The 19956-nt window shown below is 27.0% G+C and overlaps 1 protein-coding gene across 1 annotated transcript in view; it reads left to right on the forward strand.

Moving 5' to 3' along the window:
- Positions 1-19956, forward strand: part of LOC145190850 (cullin-3-like) — a 32359-nt gene that overhangs the window by 7531 nt on the left and 4872 nt on the right. Inside the window, exons 7-21 of the mRNA XM_090066179.1 lie at positions 45-133; positions 6788-6902; positions 7000-7131; positions 7309-7356; positions 8759-8807; positions 9208-9359; positions 11726-11812; positions 11976-12065; positions 13065-13133; positions 13284-13385; positions 14084-14191; positions 15467-15591; positions 16336-16387; positions 18476-18514; positions 18778-18879. Of these exons, the coding sequence (XP_089922305.1) occupies positions 45-133; positions 6788-6902; positions 7000-7131; positions 7309-7356; positions 8759-8807; positions 9208-9359; positions 11726-11812; positions 11976-12065; positions 13065-13133; positions 13284-13385; positions 14084-14191; positions 15467-15591; positions 16336-16387; positions 18476-18514; positions 18778-18879 (1359 nt within the window). The remainder of the gene's footprint in view (positions 1-44; positions 134-6787; positions 6903-6999; positions 7132-7308; positions 7357-8758; positions 8808-9207; positions 9360-11725; positions 11813-11975; positions 12066-13064; positions 13134-13283; positions 13386-14083; positions 14192-15466; positions 15592-16335; positions 16388-18475; positions 18515-18777; positions 18880-19956) is intronic.

Raw genomic sequence — 19956 nt, forward strand, 5'->3', positions numbered from 1 at the left:
ATGGTGTTGAAAACTTATGTTGTTTGATGTTGTTAATAATTTAGGTTGTGTGTCATCCTCCTATTCAAGAGAGTTTACGTGAAACTCTGCTCACACTAATTGAGCGCGAGAGAAAGGGAGAAGTTATAAATAGGTAAAAAAGATGGTTTTCGTAGCAGTTTTTTGATTTATTGTGCAAATTCTTTCAAGTGTTGCTATATTAAATCCCTTAACATATTTCAAACTAAAAATTGATGTCCAGTTTCTGTATGTGTAAATAAATGATTATCTTTTTTTTTTTGGTGCTGTAAAAGATTTTGCGTAATAATTAAGTACTTCTTTTTAATTAAACTTCATTTTGTTGGAATAAAATAAAATATTTTATTCCATTATTTTGCTTATGAAAATATATATATTTACAAAATTATATTAAAAAAACTTTTTCTTTGTAGTCTCATACTTTCTCAGTTTGGATTTTGTACACAAAACTTTTTCAGTTTGGATTTTTTACTCAAAACTTTCTCAGTTTGGATTTTATACTCAAATCTTCTAATAAGAAAGTACATAAAGATTTTGTCCTCAAATCTTTAAATAAGAAAGTACTAAAGGCCCATAGAATATTTTGTTTTTGAAATGTTATTATTACAACATCACAATAAACTCAATTTATTGTAATGATGTGATTTTCTCATATGGTATCCTTCAAAATTAATCATTTTGTCAGTATGGATTTACTAGAGTCTCAACATCTTTCCCAATAATTGCCTGATTATAAAGCTATTTCATTTGATAGAGCATTAATTAAAGCATTACTTGTGTGAAGCATTACTTATGTGAAGCATTACTTGCAAAGTTATTGAAACTCTTATTGAATAGATGCTGCCTGAATAATTAACTTTGAAGGATACTGTATATTAATGAAGATCGTTATAATAATTAAATGATAGAAACATTAAGAAAAGATCAAATAAATGTATGGTGCAGGAAAATTAACGGCGCATGTTTTAAAGTACAACATTGAAAGTATTAATGAAAACTCAATTTAAGTCAATTTTTACACCAGTTTTTGTTACAGTTTCAATATAAAATTCTTTCACTTGGTCTTTTACTATTAGGAGAAGTAATAAGTTTATGATTTTATAGAGGAATGTGTCATGATACCATAGTTTAAAAAAACATAAAGTAAAAAAAAATTCCTTCATTAAATGATGATTTTTTTCCTTTGTTATGATGCCTTAGGAAGCAAAAGCAGCCAGAATTATAATCTTTTATTTGTGGCATCTAAAGAAGTTAGCCTTTTAAGTTAAAGATAAATGAGCAATAGTAGCTTATTCCCATCAAAATTTATGCTGAAAATGACTCAATTCTTGTCTAAAAGCAAATGAATTTATACATATATATACTTGTATAAATATATAATGCATTTAATAACAACTTAAAAGAATAAACAAAAATTCAAAAATGTCAATTCGAATTGTTCACTGTTGGCCAAAATTTTATTTAGCCCTAAACTCATGACCTGAGAAAATCCTTTGTGTTGTTGAAAGAGTGCAACTTGTAGTTTACAAAATTTAAGCCTTGAAATCAGGCATTAAAGTGCATTAAAGTGCATCAAAGTACATAAAAGTGCCCATCAAAAATGCCAGAGAAATTTGAAATTTCACCAACAAGGTTTTTTTATGGTCCAAATAACAACTGAGTTTTGCATTTTTTCAACATATTTATTTGTTCATTTTTTTTTAACAAAGATATTTTAACATCATTTATAACAGCTGTTTGATAAACATCAATTTAAGACGAAAATTCTTTTTAGTTCGAAAGGATTAGAAACATCACATTTTGAAAGGCAATAATTTTTCTGTTAAAATTCTTTATTAAATAACAAAAATCTTTGTAAATAATTGGCATATGAGCAAATTAAGTGGATGCTTTACAGTTGTTTGGCATTGAAGTCTGCCAACAGTGTTTTAGTCTTGTTCAGAAATTAAAACAAAATTGGAAGGTGAATTCATTGTAAGCTTTTTTGATTAATCCAATTGTTCTTTGGAACCCTGTTTGATGCAACATATTTGTTTTTTTGCTGAGGTCACTATTGCCATTTTTTTGTTGTTTTGAATCACTGTGTGGCATCCCATTATGTTCCAAAGATGCTCTATTGGCTTCATATCTGGACTGCAAGCTGACCACTCCAAAGTTTCCATATTAACATTATTTAAGAATACAGTAACATATATGTCTATATATGGTCTAGCATTATCTTGCATAATAACAAATCCATCTGCAATATACAGTGCAAAAGGTACCACAAAAGGTTCTAAAATGTCTGCTATATATTGTTGAGAAGTCAGATGTCCACCATCAATAATAAAAAACACTGCGAACTGTTAAAGATATTCTGCCCCATACCATCAATGAGTCACCTCCATGTAAAGTGGTTTCTCGAATATTACAAGCAAAATATCTTTCATTTGGTCTTCTGTACACTCTTGGGTGGCGATCAGAACTTACAAGGTAAAACCTTGACTCATCTGGAAATAAGATTTGTCACCAATCGTGTATTTCCTAATTCATATGCCTCCTTGAAAAAGCCAGTCTGTTTCTTTGGTGGTCTACAGACAATCTGGAACCAGTAGCTGCTGCCTAAGGTTGTAAATTTAAAGCACAAAAAACCGGTCCTCCATGGCATTGGTAGCTCGTGGTCTGCCTTGGCCAAGTCATCTAACATAATCATTGGTTTCTACAAACCTTTGTAGAACCCTACCGACTGTTGTATGAGACACTCTAAATCTTCTTCCAAATTGGTGATTTCTTGGACAAAGTAACAATTTCAACACATTGATCAGGACTTAAATATTGTCTAGAAAGCTGCTATAATTTTGAAATTAAATAAGAGAAACGGAATAAAACCTACTAAAGGTGTAACAATAAACATTATTATCATCTTTGTAATTGATAAATCTGGAAAATACATAATATTTTTCAAAATCAAAATTTATAAGTGGTGTGTTAATTTTGCAAAAGTGTAGATTTTGCTGAAGTATTGATTTTTTGCAGGAATGAGGCTTGTCCTTGCTGACACTAGTCAGACAACTTGAACAACATTTCTGTAACTTCGGCAGTTCTTTTTTTTTTTTTTTTTTTTTTTTAATCTGAATTGCTTGTTGCAGTCATTGGATAATAGCTTTTCCTTTAATTCTTGCAATGCCACAAATGGTAGTTGCGCATGTTTCTTTGGATAGTTTTATAGACTCAAAATCAAAAAGCTCTAGCAGTTGAGCAGAATGCCCCTCACTTAGCCTTTTATTGGATGCACCTTTTGGGACATGAGCAAAATCAATATTTTTTTTCAAAATTTCCAATGCAGTTTTTCTTAACAAATGCAGTTTGTTCGTGTTGAGTCTTTTTAGAACGAATAAAGCAGACAACTTTTTGGTTTTCTTCATGGTTTCTTGTTAGAGGCATTTTGATCAATAATGGCTTTTTGTTCAAAACTCAGAGTTATATACCTTAAATGCAAAGTACTCTTATCAACTAGTTAATCCTCTAAAATTATTGCCATATTGGTTAGATATTTTCCCTAGTTCTTAAATACAAATTGTAACACAATCATATTGAATCTCCAGCACAATAAATTTCTAAAAAATTGTATAATTTAAAGATTGCATGCTGTAAAAATGTAAAACTAAGTTGCTGTTTGTGCCATTAAAACCACCTTTTTCTGGTGAAATTTAAAATGTAAATTTCTTTGGCATATTAAAATGCCTGATTTCAAGGTTTACATTTTTAAAAACTACAAGGTACACTCTTTCGCCCACCTAAAGAATTTTTCTGGGTCATGAAGTTAGAGCAAAATGCATTTCTGGGGAACACTATGTTACAAATTATCATAGAAAACTTTACAATTAATATCAAAAGTATTAAAAAAAAATTTTTTAACTATCACTCAAAATTAAAGTAATAGTTTTCCTAAGTAACAAACAAATTAAGTTCCAAATATTAGAAAATAGGGTTTTGGCCTAATCAAAAAAATGACATTTGTTTGAACAACTAATTTTATGCTTTTGAGTAGAAATTCAATGTAATAAATAAGCATAATTCTGTTTTTAATGGAACAAATCAATTAAACATGTGTGCTAGTATTTTCAACAACTGCACTTAACAGCTATTTTGTAAAGTCAAGGTAATTTTGAGCAACCTTGTGTTGCTAAGTTCACAGATGCCCAAAATTATAGTGAATAAAAAAAAAAAGTCATAGTGCTTGTTTATATAAATGAATAATATAGTTCTTCTTTTGCTTTGATGAAATCTATAACATGATAAAAAATAATGTTGATTTTCTTCACATAAATTTTTCTTCATCTTAATTCTTAAATTCTTCAAATACTAAAGTAACATCCCAAAGCAAGATTAAGTAAATTTTTCAATTGCTCTTAATGTAGAGATCAAGGGCTGTACTTCTAATTATTCTCTTTCCTGAACAATCTTCACAATCTTGTCAATGGTCTGTAAAAGCTTTATACAACCAGTATCAATAAAGTTTATGCCTCCATGATGTGCTACAGCCTAGTTGTAGATCATGCTTTGTGAACTACTGATAAAAGAGAATTTTCTTCTAAAGGTGCTGAATAGACTATTCACTATCCCTGGCAAAAGATGAAGCTTCTTCAAAACTGTTTAAAGATTGGAATAGCATTCTCTGACATCACACTTGAAGATTGACATCCTTTGCTAATCTTCTTTGTTTTTTGAGCATTGTGATTTTCATTTTAACTCCACTGCCTTTTGGCTGAAAACATGTTAAGGCAGTTGCTAATTTTCTCATGTTAATATTTTAGAGGTTAGCTACTTGCTGAATGTTGAGCATTTTAGAACTGAAATTTTTATTCAAGAAAATCGAAAAAAAAGTTTGAACAGCCAGTTTTGGCCCTGAACTTTGCTCAACTTTTTGGTTCTATTAAGAGACATTTCCTTTCCTTTTATAATTTGGCTTGCTAATTTTTTCTGTTGAGTGTGGAAATTGCTCACCCAAGGAAATCAAGTGTAGTGTTTAGGAAGATTGCATCTATGTGGTTTTCCTCTTGCTACTGAGAGAGTCATTAAGGTTCATATTGAGAGAGCATAGAGGTTCAAGTAATTGGAAAGTAAATAAAATTGAAATTAAAGAGTACAATAAATAAATAAAGATTACTTTTGATAGAATCTTCTCTCATAGAGATTTGGGATGTTCAGAATAGGTCTTCAGGTACTCTTGGATCATACAAATTGATTTCTGTTTTGAAGCATTTTTTTACCAGCTTTTTCTAATTGTTTCTCTGTTACTATGTGTCACTGTGTGGCATTTTCTTTTTTTCATCCAATCATTATTCTTGAAAACAATATTACACCTTGACAAGAAACCAATTTATTATAGGTCTTGTTATAATTTGCAAATTCATTTTTTAGTGAATGACTTTTAATGTAACCCATAAAATGCATCCTTGTAAAAAAGAAACCTTCATAAAAGATTTTTTTACATTATATTAATCTTGAATCAACCACTAAAAGCTCAACTTTGGAGAAATACTTTTGAATTATTTTGCATTTTCTCTCCTGCTTGATTTTTAGATAAATTTAGTTAAATTAACTTTATAAAAAAATTCTGGCACTCCAGCAATATTATCATTTAATCTTAAATTATAAAATCATTGTAATGATTGTAATCATCATTTCAAGATAGTTTACCTTGTGACCTTTAACACCTCTCTGGTAAAGAAGTGCAGGTTTTATATCAATAAGAAAATTACAGCTCTTAAAGCTGACTTCATTTTATTGTGTCATTTTTAATTTAGTCTGTTTGAAGATAAAGATGATTTAATGGTCTCTTTTTTTTCATATCTAGAAATAAAAAGTGAATTACCTGACTAGTATATAAAAAGTACATTATCTGACAATCAACATACTACAGTGTAGCCAGAAACTTCAAACTTTGTTATGATCCAGAGAAAGGAAAAAAATACATGATTTCTTTAATTTTCTGTGGATCCCTTATAAATTTATATATTGAAATTTTTGTGCCAGTTGAACAATATTTTAAGTCTCTACTTTTGCAATTTTTCATATATAAATATTATAAAAAAACTTATGTAAATTGATACACACATATTACAGGTGTGATGTATTACATATATATTACAAGCATCATGTGAACATCAGGTATAATATTATATACACAGAATTATTCTTAATAGTTAGTTGAGAAAATTTATCAAATTGTATAAATTATTTGTCATCAAGTTGCTAATGCACAATATACTTAATAAATTATTAAATTTATTGCGTTTATTGAATAAAATTATTGAATATTTTGTGTATTCTCAATTTTCTTTCGACAAAAGAGAGAAAACAAAGCATTATCTTTGATAATGATAATAAAGATAATGTTAAATAAAGATAATGTTATGCAAAAGCAAACAAATGATTGACTCTCAAATTGCTCTCAAAGTTGCTATTGAAACTGTCAGTGAATATTGTAAATGTTTAAGCAAACAATTGCAGCTAAAGAGCTGCAAATAAAGTTAGTGTGTTTTGCTTATCAATAGTTACTCAAATAAGATTTTTAACATTCTCCTGGATTTAAAGTTATATCTTTGTGTCTATAAGTTATAAGTTATATCTTTGTGTCTATATGTTATAAGTTATATCTTTGTGTCTATAAGTTATAAGTTATATCTTTGTGTGGGTTTGTTAAGATGAACATTTTAAGATATAAAGTAGCTGTAAAGTTTTAACTTTTTTTAAAACTAAACCTAAAAGCTTTAAGATGTTTCAGGTTGGCTATTAAGAATGCATGTCAAATGTTAATCACTCTGGGAATTAGTGGACGATCATTTTATGAAGAGGAATTTGAAAGACACTTCTTGCAAGTTTCTGCTGAATTTTATAAAGTTAGTTCTTTAGGGCAATGATTTCAAAAAACAGTTTTTGTTTAATTATAATTTTAAAATTTAATTGAACAAAACTAAATAAAAATTTTTTCTTTAGTTAGAAAGTGAGAAGTTCCTTGCTGAAAACAGCGCATCTGTTTACATTTGGAAGGTAGAGGCAAGAATTAGTGAGGAGAGAGAACGAGCGAGGCATTGTTTAGATTCTAGCTCAGAATCAGCTATTGTGAAGGTAATCATAAAACTTGTTGGTTGCAGATTAAAATGTGTTTTACTTGTTAAATTGCATCTTCAAAATTTGAAGCTTTTATTACTTTCAGTTGTCTACAGAAAATATGACATGAAAATGGTAAAAAGACAAAAACATGATAAACTTTTTTTTTTGATTTTATTTTAATGTTATTTTTAGGTAGTAGAAGACGAACTTATATCAAAGCATATGAAAACAATTGTTGAGGTACTAGAGAAACATGATTGATTGAATTCAAAAATTATTTAGATAAGCTATTTTAAATTGAGACTTTTTTTATAATTTTTTTTTTTTTCTTGGTTTCACATGTTATTTCACTTAGTAATAATTTGTTGATGGTATTCTCAAGAAACTTAGATATTATCTTCCTAATCTTATCCTAAATCTTTCATATCTTTACTTTCTCTTGCTAAATTATACTGTTTTCACCTTAAAATTTTTGTTGATCAAATGAACATAAGTTTCAACCTTTGGCTGAAAATATAACAATGTATGTTAAAACAAAAAAAGATAAAAATACTTTTATTACATAAAAAAATGTACAAAATACTTATTCCTGCCATGAATATTGTAAAAAAGGGTTTACATTACAATAAAAAACCAATTTGGGTTACAAACATTTTTTTGCACTTACAAATATATCATAAATGAAAATAAATGGCTTCACACAGGCTTTTAGATGTGCCAGTCAATAATTGGAATATGGTCTCTCATTTGTTCAATGATTGTATGAAACTCTCCAAAATTGGATGTCATCTGCTACAGGCCATGTCCTCTAGCACTGATCATAATAGTCCAGCATATTTAAATCTTGGCTTCCAGAAGACCAATCTTCAGTTCTAATGAATTTCTATGTGGAATTTGTTTTGTATAATAATAAAGAATGCTGTTTTGTGACATCTCCATTTAAAATACCCTGTCATCACTGATGTTGGATGATGAAATCTTTGAGTTCTGAATGACAAAACTGTCACAGATGTTGGGTGATAACCTCTTTAAACTTTATTTAAAATTTGCTTATTTAAATTTTCTTTGATATTGAAACTTTTTTCATCTGAAAAAAAGAATTTTGAGATGCATTTTGTCTACACACTGATGAATCAATTATTTAGCTCTGGTTTTCCTGATGCCCATTAATTTAATATGTAGTAAGCAAATGTCCAGTGCTTCTTTTGTATGCCGTCTTTAGGGCTAAGTGGGTAGACTGATTTGAAATATTCATTTCCCTGTGCATAATTTTTAGTTTACAAAGAATTTTTTAGAATTCTGTTACATAACTTCTAGAGCTTCTGTTGTTCACTGCTGAAGTTATACAGTTTGCAGGCAACCACTTTAGCAATTTTTGATACCTTAAGTGTATTAAAACCAAACTGGCAACTTATACCTAAAGATTTTAAAATATCAAAATATCTCCAGTATCTGATTAAATTAATACCATATCAACAATACCATATAACAAAACTACAGAGGAATGGTGATTATCTAAATATATGTTCCTGAAGTTTCCTTAAGTTGTTTAGATTTTATGATTTACAAAATTTCTCTAACAGTATTTATGGTGGAGTTAGGTATATAATTTTTTATGTTTGTGATTGATATTTTTTTTTAGATGGAAAACTCTGGTGTTGTACATATGTTAAAAAATAGCAAATATGATGGTATTAAAATTTATTCTTCACCAAAATTTACATCTATTACTTTTGCATTTTCTATATATGTTCCTTGCAGATTTAAAACTTATTTGGAAAAAGTAATAAGTGCCAAATGTGATATGCTAGATATGTTAGATAATAGGGAGATTGTAATAAAATTGTTTAAAACTAATACATGAAAAATTAATAATTTGAATAATTCATTTGTTACAAATATTTGTTATCTTGTATTTAAAAACAATTTAAATAATTTAATACCTTGTATTTAAAAAATTAACTACCGTTAGGGTACCTTTAGACCTTGATTTTCATGTTGACTGTATGTTACCTTTAGACCTTGACTGTATGTTACCTTTAGACCTTGACTGTATGTTACCTTTAGACCTTGACTGTATGTTACTTTTAGACCTTGGCTGTATGTGTAGACTATTTCAACGTGTAAATTATGGTTTAAAATCAATGTGCGAAGCAATGAGTTGTTACTTGAGAGAGGAAGGTAGAGCTATTGTATCTGAGGAGAAAGAAGCAGAAGGAAAAAATGCTATTGTATTTATTCAGGTGATAAATTTGCAGGTTTTTTTATGGTTTTAAATAAAATCACAATAAATCTAAAACAAAATAACTTAAGACAAATCCTTCTTTTAACTTTGTAGCTCTTTCTTAGTCTCATTCATATTTTTTATGGTGTCAGGATAATAGTAAACATGGGAAAGGAGTACTTTTTAACTCTTTTATTTTTTTATCGTTTTAAAGTTGTGTAAATACAACAACTATGTAAAGTCACCCCATGGTTTTACACAGCTGTTGTATTTTTAAAATTCATAGGGTATAAACACCTATTATTTTTTGGGTTTAGTAAAATTTTTTGAGTTATAAATGTTTTAAGTAAATAGTTATATAGAATTTTTATTACTAATTAAAAATACAAAAGTAGTAAAAAAGTGTGTAGAGGTTTTCTACATTTTATCTTCTATTTGTTTTCCACTTTTTTCTTCTTTATCCTACTTGTTTAAGTGTTGTTGTTATTGATGAAATTCCAGCAATATCTTTGCCTGTTACTTACTTTTTGAATTGAACTTTTTCTTTGAATACTCTTTGGTACTGACTCAGGAGAACAATTTTAAAGAACAGATTTTTAAAATTCATTAATTTTGTCTGTTTTGCAGTCTGATGGCGTTCATTGCAATCAGGTAATCTTTTTAAAACATAATTTCAATCCAATAGATAAACCCCAGTTGCTTTCAAACCTGGTATAACACTAAAAAACGTTATGAAGAACAGTTTCATAGTAAAAATGTTTTATAGTGTTGCAACTGAACCTTTTATTGTTTGGTTTGCTAGTTCCAATCTGACAGAATCTTCTTCCATTTCATTTTCAATAGTTAAAACAAATAAATATCTAATGGTTGAGTAATTTCTGTGCTTGGTGTTGGCAAGAATACAAAACAAATCTCATCAAGGTGTGTTTGTGTGTGTGTGTGTGTTTGTGTGTGTGTGTGTGTGTGTGTGTGTGTGTGTGTGTGTGTGTGTATGTGTGTGTGTGTGTGTGTGTATGCAAATGTCATGGTTTTCACATATAACAATCATATCCATATTTAGATGTGAAGACAGATACACTTATAAGAAGCTTGGGTCCATTAAATGTATGACAATGTAGAACTACAGCTGTGTTAAACCAGTTATAGAAACAAATGTTGTCAACCCATCCTAACTTTGATCAGTTATTTCATGCACTTTTGGTCCATTTTTTTCATCAAAGAGTCCCACATGTGTTCAGCTTTAAAGACTATGTAAGGAGTCTAATCATGTTATCCTTTTTATCTGTGTAAGAATTTATTGGCTAGAATCCTACCTTTCCTGCAAACATAACATATGTCAAGTTCTTAGTGTAATTTATAATCAGTTCAAGGTGTTTTGTTCTTCTTTTAAAAGGTAATTTTGGTTTTCTTGGATCATTGAAAAATTTTGTTTCATCATAGACTAGTTATTGCAGCAAGCCCAGCGTTTGATTAAATTATCAAAATACTTGTTAATTTCATTAGCACCTGTCTGAGAAAATTTTTAATATTCAATGCTTGTCTAAAAGAAGACTACTCTTTATGTCTTTTCAAAAAACTATGAACCCAATCTACACCAGGAAGATTCTCTTTAAAATATTGAACATTTAGCCCTTCTTTATTCAGAACTCTCTTTGCTATCATTCTAATGTCTAGTGTAGATAATGGGCAACTCCAGTCTTCACACACTTGTATCATTTCTATTAGGGATTCTTCTTATGTTTGAGTAAAAATTATTTATTAAATGGCACACAATGCTTTTCTTCACATTTTTGTAGAGAAAGTCCATTCATGTAATCCTTTTTAGTTGTGTAAGAATATATTGACTATAATCATGGTACCTACCGGCTCTTAATTCTTATTTATGTAAGTGTGGTATATACAATTTAATCTGAAATATAAAAATTAAAGTTAAAATTACTTACATATTATATATTTTATTACTCAAATTACCTAATGAACATAAAAAGTACCTGCATTATCAAATACACAATAAATATATATTTTAAAATGTAATATATACATTTAATATCGTTTAAAATATATAAAATTGCAATAAATGAAAAAAGTTTGAATTGTTCTTAATTAGGAAAATTTATTCTTATTTAGAAAAATGTCCATCCTTGCTGTTTTTTTACAAAATATATTTCAGAAGTTTTTCTTCTCTGTGTCTCAGTAAAATGAATAACATTTTCTTCTCTTTCTCTCTACATCTCAATAAAAATACAATTGACAAAAAAAAATTGGATAACGATCCAATTTTTAGTAATACTCTTTTTTGTATTTTTGCTCAATAAAATGAACAGAATTGATGTTTTCAATTAACATTGATTTGTATAAAAATACTGATGTCCTTTGTGTTCTTAGAAGTTATTGGATCTCAAAGAAAGATTTAATATGTTCTTAGAAAAGTCCTTCAATCAAGCTGTGCTTTTTAAGCAGACTGTTTCTGGGGTATGGTGTTTTGACTGTTGCTTGTTTTGTTGCTTGTTTTATTGCTTGTTTTGTTGCAATTTTTGTTGCAATTTTTGTAAAGAGATTTTTATGTAGAGCTTTTTGTTTTAAAGTTGTTCAAATTTTTTTTTCACTTGCATTTTGTTTAAACTATTATACTTAGGACTTTGAACATTTTTTGAACTTAAACTGCAAATCTCCAGAGTACCTTTCGCTATTTATTGATGATAAACTTAAAAAAGGATCCAAAGGGGTATGCTTGTTTATTTAATTAAAATTTTTCAAATATTAAATTATATATATTTTTATGCAGGCAATCCAGTCATAGTTAAAATTTTATACATATAACATGTTTTAAATAATAATGCTATTAAAACTTCCATTTTTTTCTTGTTCAAATTATACTGAGATAAATGAAAGATGTAATATATTCTGTTTTCAAACAAAATGGCAGAAATTATACCAGATGACTTTACAAATCCAATTAAGATCTATTTTCTCAATAATTTTTCTTGAGAATGCAAAACATCTGAGAAATATTTTGTGCTTGCATTTACATTTGATCAATAATAAAATAATCATTTTGAAAAAAAGTATACAGTGCTGTAGTAAGATTAAATTTCAGTGAGATTTCTCCCTTTGCAATTTAAACAAGCAGTTTAATGTAACAAAGTGAGTTCTCTAACATGATATAAAGTTCTAACTAAGTTGATATTAGTCATACATAAAAGCATTTCACACAAGGTTTTCTTCCCCATGTAAAATGATAACTGTCATTTAAAAATTGTTCTTTTTTTTTTATATAATTTACATTTTTGTAGGTGAAAATTTTCATAGTCTCAATAAGATCTGAGGGTTACGTTCTTAGGAAGTTTTCTAACATGTATTACATAGTTAACATGTATTTCATACTTAACTTTAAGTAAAAAAAGCTAAAAAAACAAAATAAAAAAAAAGAAAAAAGAAATGTTAAATGGAGTGGGCATAGAATCAAGTGTGAGCAAGAGATGTTCTAAAGAGTTATTCTTTATGATTTATCTTTCACTCAACATTTAAATAAGCTGTTTAAATGAGCTATCAGGATTTTTAAAACTGGTTCAATAAAAAATTTTTCATAAAATTTCTTGCTGCTGGATTTAAAATTTTGCAATTTTGCAGTTTTTTTTTTTTTTTTTTTTCTTTATATATCAACAACGGAAAATAATTCTTCACAAATACTTTTTTAAACCTTTTAAAACAATTATTGTTATAGTTATCTGAACAAGATGTCGAAACAGTGTTGGATAAAACAATGGTGTTATTTCGTTATTTACAAGAGAAAGTACGTTTTTAATGGCAGGCTAATTCTTAATTTAATTTTGTATATGTCATATAATTTAGTGTCAACCATTTACTAAAATATGTTGTTTGTAAAATGGGTTGTTATTACTAAAACTAATACCAGTATATTGAAATAACTTTTTCTTTCAAGGATGTTTTTGAACGGTATTATAAGCAACATCTTGCAAAAAGACTTCTACTCAACAAAAGTGTTTCTGATGATGCAGAGAAAAATATGATTTCAAAACTAAAAGTAAGGTTATTTATTTTAAGGTTATTAATTATCACACGTTAGACTAGTATTCAATAACAACTTTATGAGATTAATTTTTGGCACATGCTAACATTGGTTTTTAACATGTTTTCTTTTTTTTTTTTTTGATATTTAAATTTATATAATAAATAATTTAATAAAAATAGAATATGTTTTAAGCTACTCATGACATTTGGCAAAATCTACAAAATTTATATGTAGTTAACAAGTGAAAAGTTAGAGGCTTACTGTAACAATTTGTAAAATTTGAGATGTCTTAAATTATGAAAAATGTTGCCAGAGGTTTTTTAGAAAATATTTTGGTAATATAAGTAATAGTTATGAGCTCTGTAGTTTAAATAGAAGCTCTGTACTTTGTATGAGTTCTTTATGAAGAATTCATACAAAGTAAGTATTTTATGAGTACATGAAGAATTCATACAAAGTAAGTATTTTATGTATGAGTAATTTAATGCTTTTATAAAAAACGTTCCAAAAAGAAAAAAATCACCACTGTGATTTGAATATTGTTAGATGATAAACTTTGCCCAATATTTAAAAAAATTAGCATTTAAAGCCATTATTTTCAAAAATTATTAGCAAATTGAAAGTGGAAAGTATTCACTATTCTAGTGTTAATCATTCTAACTATTAAGTATGCTAGTATTGTATTTTTTTCTCTTCTAAATTTGACTTAGGCAGAGTGTGGGTACCAATTTACATTGAAATTAGAAGGGATGTTCAAAGACATGTCTTTATCAAACTCTATTAATGATGATTTTAAAACACACATCGCTAACTCTAATGTAAGTTTTTAAAAAAAAATTATTAAACTTCCCCAGGATTCAGTTGTTTATTCAATGAGATGGTATTAATATTATATATAATATAATAACTATTATAATGATATATAATATTAAAGTGATAATATTATATATCATTGTTTTTTTATATCATTTTGTTACATATTATTATATTATATATTATTATATCATATATTATAATATTATGTTTTACTATATTATATGTAGTTATACAATACTGCTCAAAAATTTAGCACACATTAGATTTAAGTTGCGTTTTTTTCTTTAAAAATGAAATAAAAGTAAAAAATAAGAAATTTAAGGTTTTTTAAAAAACAAAAAATATTTATTTGACTTTTTTAATTACATTAAGAGAAAAAAAACTAAAAAAAAACAAATGTCTATCACTAAATATCTTTAATTAAAGTTAATATACAAAAAAAAAGTTTTAAAAAAGCTGCTCATAAGTTTAGCACACCTGGATTTAAGTTTGCTTTAATAGCAAGATCAATAAGGGATATGTCCACCTTTGTTCTTTATGCATAGTTCACATCTTCTTTTAATTGAATCAAAAATCTTATTGGTCACATGGACAAAATTTAAGCGAAAAATACCAAGTTTATTTCAAATGAGGTAATACATACTATGTATATCTTAGAAACTTTTGTTCAGTTTTGTTTATGTAAAAATGGATAGTTAAATTTACTTTTTAGTAAAAATTTGACATCAAAAAGTAAAGAGTGGCAGTTAAAAGACAATAGAAGTGCAAGTGTGCTAAACTTACAAGCAGCTTTTTTACACCGCTTTAATTAGCGGTCTCTGTTTAAGTTAAAAATAGATGGTAAAATTAACGTAATTTTTTTTTCAATTTTTTTTCTATATAAGGTATGTTTTAATTAACTGTAAATAAAAAAAATTGAAAAGGCATAAGAAGTTTACCGCCTAAAAATTCAATTAAAAGAAGAAAAATGAAACTTAAATCTTATGTGTGCTAAATTTTTAAGCAGTATTGTATGTATGTTATCATACTATATTTTATTATATAAAATATCATTGCATTATATTTATCATATTATATGTTGTTACATTATATTACACATTATATTACATTTTATTACTATATAATAATATGTTATATTTTGTTATGTTATATTATTATATATTATTATATTACATATTATGACATATTACTATTTTGTATTAATAGAAACTTTAATTCACTTTTTGTAATGATTTTAATAAAAAAAAGTCATCTTTTCCAGTTTTTTTTTATTGCAGATTGATTTGCAAAATGTTGACTTGACTGTGCGAGTGTTGACAACTGGATACTGGCCAACACAAACTAATAGTACTTCATGTAATATACCCACTGCACCTCGTCATGCATTTGAATGTTTTAAACGGTATGTTTGTTCTATGTATTTGATTTTTTATTTAAAATGTTCTATGTATTTGATTTTTTAGCTTAAAGAAGTAAAAAATAGAGCTTTAAGTAAAAAATTTTTAAAGCTATAAAATAATATTTTTCTTGAACATTTCTGACATGTAATAAATCTTTGAATGAGTTTTTATATGTTATGTTATATGTTATGTTATGTTATATGTTATGTTATATGCTGTTATATGTTATGTTATATGTTATGTTATAAGTTATGTTATACGTTATGTTATAAGTTATGTTATATGTTATGTTATATGTTATGTTATATGTTATGTTATATGTTATGTTATATGTTATGTTATATGTTATGTTATATGTTATGTTATATGTTATGTTATATGTTATGTTATATATTATGTTATATGTTATGTTATATGTTAGGGAGTGCAACAGCACTCTTAATAACAATTAAAAGTGAAAATAAGCCAAAAAAAAGTGTTTGTGTGTGCAAGATAACAAATATGACTTTTAATAAATTTTTAAAAAATATAAGGTAAAAAGTAATTTGTTTTCCTTTTTTTGGAAAGTACATTTATGTTAATAATGTTAATTATGCTAATAAAATGTTTATGGTGCTTTTAATGACTATTTTTAGAAAGTTTGTTGACAGATATTTTTTATCTAGAAAATTCTCTCAAAATAATTGTTGTAGAAATTTCAATATGAACTATGGAGATGTAACAGTTTGTGTAACTTTGTGTTTCAGATTTTATCTTGCGTGTCACAGTGGTCGCCAACTGACATTGCAGTCAAATATGGTAGGGCTAAAAAATTTTTTATGTATTCTGGAAAGAAAATTAAAAAAAAAAAAGAATATTCTTATTCTGGAAAGAAAATAAAAAAAAAAAAGAATGTTCTTATTCTGGAAAGAAAATAAAAAAAAAAGAATATTCTTATTCTGGAAAGAAAATAAAAAAAAAAGAATATTCTTATTCTGGAAAGAAAATAAAAAAAAAGAATATTCTTATTCTGGAAAGAAAATAAAAAAAAAAGAATATTCTTATTCTGGAAAGAAAATAAAAAAAAAGAATATTCTTATTCTGGAAAGAAAATAAAAAAAAAAGAATATTCTTATTCTGGAAAGAAAATAAAAAAAAAGAATATTCTTATTCTGGAAAGAAAATAAAAAAAAAAAGAATATTCTTATTCTAGGCCGACTTCGTAATACTCTAGATGCAGTACTAAGTAAATATCCTTACAAATTAAAAGACAATTGGTTGATAAAAATATAAGATTCTTATGGTTGTTTTCATGCTTTTCTCTTGGAATTAACAAGTTTATAAAGGCTTTACTATTATTTGTTATTAACTATTATTTGTTAAGTTGTTCTTAAATTATACTGTATAACTTTTGTATTTCAAGTCAAACCTTTTGAGTAAAAGAAAGATTTTTCATAAATTGGTTTGCAAGATATAAAATTCTTAGCAAACAGAATTCTTTTACAAACAATACACAAATGGAATTTCAACAATCTTATGTATAATGAGGATTAAATTTGAAACGTTTCATCTTCTTGGTTGTTTCATGAACTACCCTAATAAGTCAAAAGTACACTTCCATATATGGTTAAATTTTTTATTTTTAATATTTACAATGTTCCCTGATTATTGATAACTTCAATAAATGGAATCTGCATAAGTTTTGACAGTATATGGAAATAGGATAAACTAAATGTTCTTTCAAAATTTCTTCAGTTGACAAATTATACTTTTTTGATTATGATATATAATACTGTAGTATAGTATATATTTTTGGTAATTTTTTTGTTATGTGGATGTAGAATTTGTAAGAAATGTAGGGTATTTAAAAAAAAAAAAAAGGCTTTTTAAGTTTTGCGGGCTTAATACATTTGATTCTTGATTTTTTTTTTTTTTTTCTGTTATTTCAAAGTATGTTGGCATTATCAGGATTTTGCATTTTTAGTTTGTTTTTGAAAGATATATATAAAAAAAGACATGTTTTAATGTGCTTGAAAATTTTTTGATATCTAAAAAAATGAATCAAAGAATCTATTAAATTTTGTGTGAAAAATAAAATGAAGTGCTCCAACTTGAAATGTTGACATTTTGTGAGTCTACTTTGAGTAAAAAAAGTATAATCAAAGAAGGCCAAGAAGATGTTAATGACAATTCCCACCTTTGATGTGGTAGCATGTCAATAACCGATGAAAACATTAAAGCAGTGAATTAGATTATGAAGAATCATTGAATCACTATTAGAGAAATTGCTGAGAATTTTGGTATATTGGTTGACTTAAGCTATGGAATTTTGACAGAAGAACCTACAGTCAATAAAGAATATTACCTTTAAGTTATCCGCTGTTTTGCAATATGAAGAAAATACCTAGATTCGTTAATTAATGGCTTCTGCATCACAATACTGCATCTGCTCACAGTGATTTTTAGACCAAAAAAAATACCATTATCATGCCTCGCCCACTGTATTCACCAGACTTGACCCCCTGTCACTTTTTTCTATTTCCAAAACTAAAAAAAACCATGAAAGGAATATGTTTTGCCACCGTTGGGGAGATCAAGACTGCATCACTAGAAAAGCTGAAGGTCATACCAAAAATCTCATATCAAAAGTGATTCAAGGATTGAAAAAAGCAATAACACAATTTATAACTGAGAGGGAATACTTTGAAGGAGACAAAAATATTAAATAAAAAAATATTGATGAATAAATAAAAGATGTTGATGAATAAATAAAAGATATTGATGAATAAATAACTTTCAATGAAAATCAAGTCACCTTTTTTTTTTTTAATATACCTTGTTAATGATAGCTATATTTATTCAGAATATGTTTTGTTTTCATTGTCATTTAATTATCTCTTTTTTTAGGGGACAGCAGACCTTAATGCTGTTTTTTATAACAAAAAGGTATGTTCATGCAATGGGTATTTTATATTTATCCATCGGTATGTTTATGCCTTATGCAAAGATATGTAAATGGATTGCAATCATTGTTTGCTATGTTTATTTGCCCTAATTTTTAGGCTGGTAAAATCATGCAACCTTACATGTGTAAATGAATTTAAGAGAAAACCACTCTTTTAAGCCATCTAAACTAAACAAAGCAATCCAAGCATATTTTTGAGTAAATGAAAAATTTATGAATAAAATATACTTATTATTTAATATAGGATGATGGACAATTAGCGCTAAAAAGACATATCATATCAGTTTCTACCTATCAAATGTGTATACTCATGCTGTTCAATAAAAAAGAAAAAATATCTGCTGAGGTAAAGTTTGTATTAAAATACATAAAAGAGTTTTAGGAAAGAAATTTTATGAGCCCTTTCCAACAACACAAAAGCGTAAAAAAAAAATTGTTTAAACTCAGCACAAATATTTTCTTTAAGTTATACAAAGTGTTTTGACATCTAAGTTTTCATCTGTTATGGATGGCTTAATTTTTATGGCAATTTTTCCTTATCTAGAAAAAACTCTTTCATTCCACATTTGAAAGCTGTAATAATTCTAATCATCAAAACATCTTTCAAAGTTTTATCTCCCCTTACGATATTCTTATTGGCTTCACTTAAGATTAGTTTTAAAGCTTTTCTTGTCAAGACAGTTTACATTTGCCTTTATTTGTGCTTATGTGCTCAATTTATTGACCATGTTCTTTTTCCAAGTTGTTCTCTAGGAACTTGGAATTAGAAGTTGCTCTTAGGAACTCGGTTGTTTTGATCAAATGCTCAAAATTTAGAAAGGGTTTACATCAGCAGCATTTCATTGAAAGGATATCTAAGATACCTTTTTAATAAAGGAAATTGTTGTCAATTGTCAAAAGCATCATTCTTGGAAAATACTTTCACTGCTAATTTTCAAGTGTGTCCACCCAACTTTGAATCAATTTGAATTTTCTTTCTTCACATACAACAGTTATTTCTCTTTCTTTACATACATCAGTTAGAGTAATTAGAATGCTAAAAAAAGGCTGTTCCATATTGTCTTCTTACCTACAAATAGCAGTAGTTGTTGCTCAGATTTTTCATTGATCTTCATCATCTAAATCGGTGTTTTCTTGATTGTCTGAATTGCAGACATCTCGATTCTCTTTTTCTAGCATAGATTGAAGTTTCTTGTACAGAAGGTCGAAGACAGCCAGATGAATTTAATGTGCTTAAGTTGTTGCTTACGAGATAGCAATTTTGCTGCTTTTCATAACAGCAACTCCATATCTTGCACTTCACACAATATCTTCATGTAAGTTTAACCAGATTAGTTTAAGTCATCAAAAAGCTTCATTTAACTCCAAATATATTTAATTACAGAATTAATGTAACAATTGACATTCAGGTAATAATGGATTT

Source organism: Hydra viridissima, unplaced genomic scaffold (assembly GCF_058129835.1).
Source record: "Hydra viridissima isolate aposymbiotic clone 2 unplaced genomic scaffold, HvirCarnegie_v1 scaffold_11, whole genome shotgun sequence".
Taxonomy (NCBI): Eukaryota; Metazoa; Cnidaria; class Hydrozoa; order Anthoathecata; family Hydridae; genus Hydra; species Hydra viridissima.